Source organism: Rhopalosiphum maidis, chromosome 2 (assembly GCF_003676215.2).
Source record: "Rhopalosiphum maidis isolate BTI-1 chromosome 2, ASM367621v3, whole genome shotgun sequence".
NCBI classification, from domain to species: Eukaryota; Metazoa; Arthropoda; class Insecta; order Hemiptera; family Aphididae; genus Rhopalosiphum; species Rhopalosiphum maidis.
Window position 1 is genome coordinate 58,328,809 of NC_040878.1, and position 12,211 is coordinate 58,341,019.

Genomic DNA, 12,211 nt, shown 5'->3' on the forward strand with positions numbered 1-12,211 from the left:
CATTTTTTTAATTACTAAAATTAATATTAATAATATCGTGCTTATTATTAATTAATGTTTATGATCTGTTAATTTTTTTTTTTAGTACTAGGTAGGTATTTCTGATCTAAAATATTCATGTGTGTGTGGTGTGTCCACTATTCCACATTTGCGTGTTTTATATTCAATGTATACTTGTATCTATAACTATTTAAGTATATACCTAATTATAAACAATAGTAACTCAGTATTAATAATTAATAATAAACGCAAAACATAAATCCAGTTCGAAAAAACGCCAAAAAATGAGAATTATTGTTGCAATGTGCAAATAATAAAAACCAAATTAAATTAATTTGTTCAAAAGGTAAGTTAAGTTTTTAAATGATTAGGCTTAGGCATCAATGTTAATGTCTTAATTTTTTAATTCATAACAAAGCATGTAGTTAACACGAGTCACGAAGTGAGCTAGACCTCCAACTTTGGGTGTAAAATTATAAACACATAACAGACATATGAGCGTGCCCCCAAAATCCCCTTTACACAACTATCGCAATAATCAACTGCCAACTTCACATTTCATTTAATTATTTTAGATTTTTATTAACAATCATCTTCATAGTTTCTTCAATTATTTACTTTAAACTGAAAGCTAAATTGTGTTATGATTGGTTATTTATTAATGAATTTTCTATATTTATTGAATTAATAAATATAATCTATATTATAACAAATTCTCACTGTTGTAAAAATGTTATATGAATGAATTAAATCATATAATAATATGCGTGATTGAATTAAGTGATAAAAACAAAAAATTATTAAAACAAAATTTAAAACACAAACTTGCATTGTATAGTATAGATATATAAATAAAAAATTAATATATTTTATAACGTCTTATATATTATTTATAGTATCTATTTATTAGATTATAGTCAGTGCTCGACTTGAGGAGGGACATAGGGAGACAGAGTACCGCAACTAATTTTTCAGAAATGTTAGTCTACCTACCCCTTCTATTATTTTTAAGATGAATGCACGGACGCTTCATCATTTTGCTTTCTTATCAAAATATGCGAAATACAATCATAATTTGTCTTAAGGATTATTTCAAAACCGCGCATACGAGTATATATAAATAAATGGTAAAAAAATCGATATATTTTTTATTTATTTACTTTTATTATCCTTTTGAGTTAATTATTAACTAAATATAATACATATAAAAAGTACAGTAATTACTAATTACCTATGTCTTATATTAACTTATTTTATATTTATTTTTATAATTCATTAACTATTAACTATAAATTCTTTATAATCTTTGACTTAAAAAGTGGTATAGGGGATGTGGGGGCGTATACTTCACGACTCAATAACATTAAATAAATAATGGGGATACTTTTTTTAAAAGTAAACAGAGTCCCCTACTTTAATTTTGCCAAGTAAAGCACTGATTATGCTTAGAGAAATATTATTCGATTATTGTATCTATAAAATTGATAAATATATATTTTTATTATTTTTATTTATTTATCTTTTTATTTATTTCGTACCTATAAATTAAAATAAAAATGATAATAGCAAAAAAAAAAATGAATACTCAACATTTAACATACCTACTATTTTATTAAAATTATAATTATCAACAAAATATGATACATTGTATTTAAAAGGTAATCTTAATAGAGAAGTAAAATATTTTTTTGAAAATGTTAAAGTTGTGTGTGTATCTTTTTAATTTTAATCTATTTTATTGAAAAAAAAGTTAAGTTTTAAATCATTAATTTTTACCACTTCGATATTTAATATTAGAAAGTATTTTTACATTAATTCTTATTTAATTTGAATAATAAATATGTCATTATAAAATTGAAAATAATATGATAGATAATATTATGTTTAATTTGACTTTTTCTAATTTGAATTTCGTAGGAAATGGATAATGAGATTAATATCAGTATTTCATCGATTTATAAAATGTCCTAATATAATGTCCGTCATATTGTGACATAAGTCTTGACAATTTTAATACGCACCGTGATATGTATTTATTTATAAATTTTGCAACGATCAAGTTGCCAAGACTAATTGAATACGAACAATAATATTACTGCACTGCACATGTGTATCGCTGTGTATGATATTATAATAGCTACAATTACGCGTCATAAATCATAAGTCAAAACCCGGCGAGACAGAACTATAGTGTTGACCAGACAAACACGAGACATACGTCATAAGTACATTGTATTATAATATTTTAACCTTGTCCGCTTAGTGTTGCAAATCTGAAATGTTGAAATGTCTTAAATTCTCAATTAACACAATAACAACAAAGATAGATAGGACCGTTGTTTATTTAATAATTTTTTATCGCACAATCACATAAGGCCACAATACAAACATGGTTTTATCGCGTTTACCGTCATTATTCTTCGGTTAACTCACACGAGAAATTCCAAAACGAAATCATTGCGTTCCAGTTGTATGCGATGAAAACATAATCCAGCACAATACTTCACCGATGATAGCACAAAATATGATGTCGACTTCGCAGAATAACTGTAAATCACGCCCCGAGACTCGAGAGTATTATAGTTGCAATAACATTACTGTATTTATTAGGTATATGTAGTGATGCAGAATGATATTTTTTTAGTATTGATATCATATGGCGATATCGAATACTAATATCGTAATATCGAAAATAAATTTATACTTATTTTATATTCGTAATAAAATGTTCTATACATTTATTATTTTATACTGTACTTTGACAATAATAATAAAAAAAAATAATATATGAATAATACTCAATAATATTTGGCTACTTATGGTTACTGTATAGTTAAGTATATTTGATTAAATTGTTTAATACATATTTACTGTCTAAATGCTCTAAATATACTTAAATGTAGTAGCGTCTTATTGATTATATGGAACCCTTGTAATCCAGCATATGTTCACCACATTAGGCCATAATTTTGTTTTAGGATTATCATTTATCACTCTAATAGTTTAATGTAAATAAATCCAAAGTATTCCGATAATATAATTAGAATTTCAACAACAATGTTATAATCTTTTTGATATCTATACACGTAATTAAATAGAAGTGTAATGAAAATAAATAAATTTTAATCGTTACCAGATTTCTGTTTAAATATCTAGTTTTTTCCAATATTCGGCAGTACCATGATTCTGTGTGTGTCGGATACAAAATAAGGTTCTACAGTAAATATAAAATACAAATTTAGATTTATTCATATTGATAATAGGTACTTTATTACATGGATATTGGAAAAAATGTATTTGTTATCGATATAATATCGAATCGAAATATTGTTATCGTTCGGTATTAGCAAAATTTATGTCGAGTTTTCAAATTGTCTGAATTATTTCGAATACATTACCTATTTTAGGGGTGACGGTAATACCGGTATATCGATTTAAGGTCTACCGGAATACTGCCTTTTTTTTTTTAAACGATATACCGAAAATACCGAATTTACCGATAATACCAAAACTACCGAAATATCGAAATTATCGAAATTAGTTATTTAATTTTTAAATTGTACGAATTTTCCAGTGGGATATATATGACATATTATATTTTATAATACAGATACGGATAAAAATGAATTTCCAATTTTGGCTATACTTGGTAGAAAATATTTATGCGTACAAGGTACTAGTGTTCCTAACGAACGTGTGTTCAGTTGTGCGGGCAATATAATTACTGATCATAGATGTTGTAATACATAATATTCTGTTTAATAATAAATTAAATAATAACAATAATTTATTTAATTAATATTATTCATAGTAATATAGGTACAGTACATAACCATTAAAACAGAAAAAAATTGAAAATATCTTTTACTGAATCTGGTGATAGATTTTTTTTTATTTTATATAAATTATTTATCGATCAAAAATGTAAGTGGGTACATGATAAATATAGCGTTATAATAATATATATATATATTTAATAAACACATTGAAATAATCTGATTTTTTCTTAAGACCTATTTGACATTATTATACAAAAAACATAGCGTTATTATTGCGTAACACATAGCGTATTTGTATATGATGCAACCAAAAAAAAAAAAAAAAGGAAAAAAAGTTAAACCTTATAGTCCACGTATTATTATCATTGATATAAAACTTCGATGCAGACGTCCGCCTAGACACAGTTCTGCGGCTCTTCTTCGTTCGACTACTCTCCATACAGCGGTTGCAAAAACTTCAAAATGACCATTGATTTCTACTACGCTTCGTGGAGTCCGCCATGCAGGACTGTGGAATTGGTGGCGAGCATCCTGAATGTAAGCTCAATCCAATTGTGACGACACCGAGCAAAGGAGATACGCAAAAACTTGAATACAAACAAGTAAGATTTACTAAGTTATAGGTTTGCCTATTCGTAAATACCTACCATTTACATTGATCGGCAGTCTTGACGTGCACATCATTTTTTTTTCAACCACTGTTTCTTCTTTTATTATGTTATAGTTGACCCCTCAGCATACGATTCCGACCATTGTCGACGACGGTTTCGTTTTGAGCGAAAGGTGAGTGAACACAATAATTATAGCGAACGATCTATTTTAGCATTCGTTCTAATAATCCATACTGATATTATAAAGCTAAAAAATGTATATGTCGAAGGTATCAACTTTAGTAACTACTGTACCGATTTCATTAAAAATCATATCATTAAATTCCTTGAGACTTTGGAAGTGCTTAAACAAAAAATAAAATTGTAGAAATATCCAGGAATGTATTGAGAATATAAATTAGACACATTTGAAGTCAGCGTCAGAACGACGAGTTGAGAAAAATGGGATGTTCAAGTATGAACGAATGAGTGAGTACTCATGGTTTGGGTGTTCTATTTATAGTATGTATGCGGCAATGAAGATAAATCTGTCTTAAACACAAATCTGTTTTTAATTTGTTGTTTGTAATCAAGATGTACAATACAAATCAATGGCCTTAGTATTAGTACCACTGGACCGACTTTAACGAAAGTTTCAGAGATTGTTCTAAGAGATATAAAAAAGGGAATGTTAGAAGGTGTTTGGATCACATTTGAAAATATACCCAGTGTTATATCTAATCCACCTCAGACGGATTCCACACCTCGGTGGTATTAATCAACGAAGCAAACCAATGTCGATTTGTCAGTGAACTGAGGTATACTAAAACCGATGAGATACACCGATAACCTAACCAATATAGTGCTGTATTTTATGTTAGTTCATTTTTTCTTGGGTGAAGGTTTTATCGGGTTATATACTTAGTTGTAGTATGTCATATGAATGATTTGTGTAAACTTATTATTATAAACATTTTTACGTTTCATCAGACGATTAAATCAACCAGTATTCAATGTACAGTTTTACAGTCAATAATTTATAAATTAAAACATTTAAAACGAACAAAAGTGTATACGTTTTTTAAAATGTTATAATACTATATAACGTTAAAAACATTTTCCATCAGTCATCAACCTATATATTTTTTTTTTTTTATAAAATGTAAACGAAAATACATCACATTCGTTAAAATTATTAAATTTACATAACACCTAAGTTCTGTTCAGTTTCTGTTCGAATGATTATAAATTAGTTTTAAATATTAAGTACCTAAACAATATCTAATTCTCTTGTTTTGTTTTACTGACTGGGAGTATGCATTGAGTATCATTAATAATTACAAATTTCACATATGCAGATTGCATTTCCAATACGATATATTATGTAGATAGAGTTCACAGGCGATATAAATATGCAGTAGTATCTACCTAATGCCAGATTTTAATGGAAGTTTCGACATACGCATATAATGTCAAATTGAGTTTGTAACAGGTGTTAAAATAATCTTTAAACATTTTTATTGAATTAAATTTTTTTTTTTTTTCAATAAGTTTTTGTGTATTATATTACATTTTATAAGATATTTAAACTATTTTACTGATCAATTAGGTACCCAACATAAACTTTTTAAAAAAGTATTTACTTTCTATAAAAAATATTATGTGTTTTTATTGGATGTGTCATAAAAATGTCTCAATAAGTAAGCTGTTTATTAAATTTAATATAAATTAGTACCCATAGAATGTATATACATTACAATCTAACTTAAACTTGTTCAAAGGGTAAAAGATATAAATGTTTAATGTTTTTTTTTTTTTTTATATTTTATTCAATTTTATCACTCCTAACTCTAATAGATAATTTAATTTATATTTAATGTATAGAATTTAAAGTATCAATATATACGAGATTTTTTACTGCTGAAGTAGACCTATATAAGTATAGTTTTAAACAAAATACACTCACAAGCAAAATACAATAGTTAAGTGACACTTTCCTATCCATTAAAAATAATAAAAAATGTACTCGAATTATAAATTATACAAAACATTTTGTTTTCGATTATTTACATAATATAATATAAAATTATAGTAAATACGTGTAGTTACATAATATTATTATTATTAAAACGTTTATTAATAAAAAAATCAATAAAATAAACCAAGCAACCAGAGGTTAAATTCCATTACATTCTTAAAATATATGAACATTTTTCAGCCGTGCAATTTGCAAATATCTTGTAGAAAAATACGGTTCTGACACTGGACCATATTCCAAAGAGCAACTCTACCCGAAAGATATTCAGAAAAGAGCAACGATTGATCACCGCATCGATTTCGATTTGGGAGCTCTGTACAGAAGAGCATCCGATTATTTCGTAAGTATTCGTATTATTTTCATTAGGTATAACAATAATACAAATGTTCATAGAATAATATAATTTCCAAGAGATCTGTTTTTTTAGATATTAAACAATTTCGATAAACAATTCGATCAAAGAAAAATACACGAATTCTTAAAGAATTTGTTGAATATATAAATTATTAATGTTTTCTGGTAATTTTGACTATGTTTCATATTATATAGTATTGTATCGTATTATTATTAAACGTTTTCCACTATGATAATATATTCTCATGTACCTATTTGATTTGGATATTACGTTTATAATACTACTTTGACTTACAAGTATTTATCTTTGAAACATATTATTTATTGTATTATACTAAATAAAAATATTGAATTCATAACAAAATTAAATATTTATTAAATCAAAATCAAACACAGTTCGCTTGGTTAAATAATATAGTTATCGACTCTTATTATTACTATGAAAAATCATAACAAAAAAATTCGAATTAAATTAAATTTAAATATTGTCCATATCGTGTGTAATTACATCAACGTTTTTGGCTCAAAACCTTATTATTTTTTTTTAATTCATCACTTGCGAACTGTGAAAATCATTCGTAGGTATGATTCATCTATATTATAAGAAACCCAGTACTGTGGAGTATAAACGATGTAATTTATTTCAAATCAGACACGTCGTAGTTTGTATTATAATATTTGTTTTTCAATTGCTTGTTCTTTTCATATTGAGCAAAAAACGTATTTATAAACTTACAAATAAGAATTTAGTAAATAAATGGTCGAGTATACGTTTAATGCATAATATGATCAAAAGTGAAGTCTGTAAACGATAGGGAATAAAATAGCTTTTAGTTGAGTAGGTTACTAAATGTAATTAATGATTTAAGGAAATTTTGCTTATTAGATTTAACTACTGCACAAAAGACTACTTTGATAAAACGTTACACATAAACAGATCTCCACATAATGTTATTAGACCATCACTTAGTAAAAGTTAATTTATGATATGCTGGGACACATCGGGGAACGGGCAAAAGTATTATTTTTAACAATATTTAAATTAAAATAATAAAATCAAAACGTGAGTTGTGGATAATTATTTAGAAAAGAAACCATAATTAGTTAATTCAATTAATAACTTAATTGTAATTTATTTTCGCAAAAAAATATTATTTTCAATAAATATTCAAATGACAGTTATAAAATATTAAGTTGTTCACTATTTAATTTTTCTTTTTATGCATTTTATATTTTAAACTAAAAAAAAAAACCTTTAATACCCGTCTGTAAATTATTAAGTGGATAATTTTTCTGAAATATTAACGTATCAAGTATCGATTCGAACGAGTATTTTTTGAGTATTTAATTAAGTACTATAAACACTAGATTTAATATATTACATTTAAATATGTGATATATAATATTGTGTAGGTATATATATATATATATTTGTAAAATCATTTTTAAGAATTATTATTCTTAGTAGATATAAACATTTTATAATTGAGGAACTACTCATTTGAATTTTGAACTAGATAAAAAACAGAAGTTTTAATATTTAAATTTAGTACAAAAAGTCTTATGAATTTGACTATATTATGGTCTGCACTTAAATTAATCAAATATTAAAAATATTGAGAATAAGCAAGCTTAGTGAATGATACTAAATACAATTATTAAAGTGTTATGTTCCATTTTATAATATATCATTATGGTTCAATATGTTTATAATTTTAAGATTATTGAACCGTAGATAGATAAGTAAAGTATTATAGTGTTTTTGATAATTTACTTACGACACTGAAATAAAGAATTTTTTCCTCACACAATATAAATTGTAGTTATATAATTTTAAACAAAAAAAAGCACTAACCCATATTATCGATACAATACATAATAATAATAATATGATCATATTATGATAATCCTCTACAATATTTTATTTTATGTAAAAATCTCATGATCATAAAAAAATGTAAAATTATCTGTACAATATTAATGGCAATACTAAATTCGACTTTTCCTAATAATTAAAAATAAATACATACTGTAAAATATGTATATTGTATATATTGTATATATCCTACATAAATTACGTTGGTAAAATACATTTTAGCATCTCTAAAAAATATATTTATTTACCCACATTCTCTGTATAACTGAATTACATTGTGTTCACTATTTCTGGGACTATTAGTACAATACATTGAAAGGAGACGGTTATCTTGAAGTTCAAAATATTGTGTAATACAAAAGAACGCGTTTCGTTAGATACGTGATTTCAAACGACGTTCTAACCATTTCCCAAAAAGGTAGGTCCTTTATTTTCGCGATCTTAAGCCTTTACGATTACTTCCTATGTGGTGATTACTTATCGAGGAGTACACTCCCGTAAATTCCCAACGAAAAACTATTTTGTATTTTTTTTCCGTGATATAATCAATTGCATAAAAGTTCTTTTATTTGTGTACCTCGGTCGACTTTATATCTGTAAAAAAGTCATATCTGTAATTTTTTTTTAACAAGCATTTAAAAAAGCAAAAACATTATATAATATTATATTACTATAGTATGTATAGTTTTACTTATGTACGTAATTCATTAAATTAATAGAGTTGTTTTATCTAATATTTATCAATATAATATTTTAATTTCACTTAAAAAATGTTTTTAAAATTTTAAAAAATCAATTAATAAAAAATGTACAACTATTATTAATTTATTATGATAGTGTTTTAAAACAAGTTCAACATAAATAATTAATATAAACATTTTAATTTGCTTCGATGCAAACTTAAATAAAAAAATACTATTAAGATTGTATTTACTATTTATTAGGTATACTTGTTATGTTATTAAAATTATTTTGATTAAGTTTTATTCTACGTCATTATTTAATCATAGATAATATAAAATTCACTATATTAGTATAAATTTGAATTTATGTTTTGATAGTACAATAGAAGCCCACAAATAAAAACGTGCTAGTAATTTAAATGGTATAACCATTGACAATACGCGACATGAATTTTAACAGGCGCATCCCGCATCTTGTTTTTTCTTTTTAAAGTTCAGATTAAAACTTTTTTACTCTTGGGTTCAAATTATATCATTATATAAACATACTGTGCTCTTTTATTTGAGTTATAATATAATAAAAATATTCTTGTCGTTTTTTTTAAAAAAAGAAAAAAGCAAAGTCAAAACGTTTGACATCGAATTTTCATCAACTTTTATACAATATTTCTTCAAGACAATATCAAAATGTAACAAAAATTTTGATAAATGATCTTTAATTTTATTAACTCAATACAGTATAGTTAGTAATTTTATTTTTAATGATTTGATTCCTGTGGATATTAGTCAACATTTTTGTTATGATTATAGTAAATACAATTTTCCAGCAGCATTTCGTATTAAATAGTCTATACATGATGTTTAAATTCTTTGATTATTTCATTAACAAGCATTTTATTTACAAGTGTATTTCGATTATTTATTAATTTACTAAATAATATTTTGAATAATGGAAATTTCATTATAATTTATCTGTATAAAAAATGTATACCTTGCGAGTGAAACCGTCCTTCTGTTAATCGCTTACATTATTTTATAGCATTGAGTATTATTATTGAGATATAACCTAAAGCATATACGCGTAACGAGCGTTACATTTTATAACAAATGTATTGTAAATCAAAATGGACTACCTACCTATAAAATACAAACGAATTATCAGTAAAAACATATAAATAAAATACACTAATAGATACAATATTTAGTGCAAAAATGTCATGGTGTTAAAATAGATGATAAGAAATAAAATTAATATATTCTATTTTAAGAAAGAAAAAAATTCCGCAAAAACAAAATAATTTATTTTAATTTTTTATAATATAAAAATCAATTGAATGCACTACCTTATTAAATTACTGAGCGCGCAAATCTTTTTATATTATAATTAACTATTTTACTTTTATCTTATTAACATATATAATAGTTCAATTAAAGAACGTGTCACTGTTTCATCTTGGAAATAATCATTAGTTTTTAAGTGAATACTTAAGCAAAAATTTTAATTGTTCATGTTATTTAACAGTCGATGGTTATTCTATGTATGTTTGGACTACTATTAATATTATTATTATTTTTACTATTATTAATATTATAATCATAAATAGTTTAATAATTTAATAATACAGTAGACATTCGGTTACTTAAATTTCAAGGTAGGGCATGAGCATGGAGTTAACAAAAACTTCATGCTATCAAAAACCAGTTAGACATTATGATGGCGTTTAAAGAAACATTTTATGTAGGTATTCGAGATATCAAGGTTTGAGTCACCGAGAGTCAGCTGCTTTCTGCTTATTTCATATCTACAATAATATTTACAGACAAATATAATATTTTATTGGTTTAACTTATAAGATCAAATACATATGTAAATTGTATTCATATTCTATAGGGTCCAGTGTTCGCGGTTGGCCACTACGGAACTGCTGCTTTACCGAAATTAAAATCTGCCTTAGAAATACTCGACGCATATTTGGCAAGAACAAAATGGGTAGCCGGACCCGAAGTCACCCTCGCCGATATCGTCATAGTGGTCACTATATCGTGTTTGGAGGTAATTTTAAAATTATATTATCTTATTAAGAAAAGAAAAAAAAATGTTTAAACATTCGTGCATAAATTATGTTGTTGGGAAATGTATTCTAAATTAATTTGCATACATTAACTAAAAATAGAAAACCAGTAAGAAACATATTTTGCGTTGATATACGTAACGTTATTTGAATTTAAAGTCAGATGTCGTTAGACTAAGCAATTTAATAAAATTGCATACATAATTTTTTTACATAAATCCTATAAAACGAGATTTCTGCAAAAGGGTCTAAGTAAAAATGTATTTACTTAACCAGGTGTATAGTTGTAAGCTGTACGCATATTAATATTACTGTATAATGAAAAAAAGATGTACGGCTTACATTTTAATTGCAATAACATTTTTTTTTTTATATATATATACAATTTATAATGTTTATATAATTATGATATAAATTAGGTCATATAATATTACACATATGTTTTATAAGAATATTGGTTTATTTTGTAGATTGTGGGATATGATCTGACCAGTTATCCTAACGTATTGAGATGGTTTAAGGCCGCACAGACAACTTTACCCAATTACAACGAAGCCAACCACAAAGGAACAGTCGAATTTAAAGAATATCTGTTTTCAAAACTGCTAGATAATTAAAAACCTATCAAACATTTTAAATATTATTTTACACCATTTGTTTACTGATGGTGTTAAAAAGTCATAATGATTTAAAAGATGCAGTTTGTAATAATTCAAATTTTAAAAATACTTCAAAGTGAAATATTTTTACTATAGATTAATCATATGTCCATAGAAAAATATGTTTTAATGAATAATAATTATACTTAACATTTATTGA

At 25.1% G+C, this 12,211-nt stretch overlaps 1 protein-coding gene across 1 annotated transcript; it reads left to right on the forward strand.

Annotated features, from left to right (window-relative positions):
• The first annotated feature begins 4,176 nt into the window (after positions 1-4,176).
• LOC113551071 (glutathione S-transferase 1-like) lies at positions 4,177-12,211 on the forward strand. Its single transcript, XM_026953106.1, is given in 6 exon segments — positions 4,177-4,314; positions 4,317-4,381; positions 4,504-4,562; positions 6,588-6,747; positions 11,212-11,373; positions 11,863-12,211. Coding segments are annotated over 6 exon segments (666 nt in total). The 5' UTR covers positions 4,177-4,241; the 3' UTR covers positions 12,010-12,211.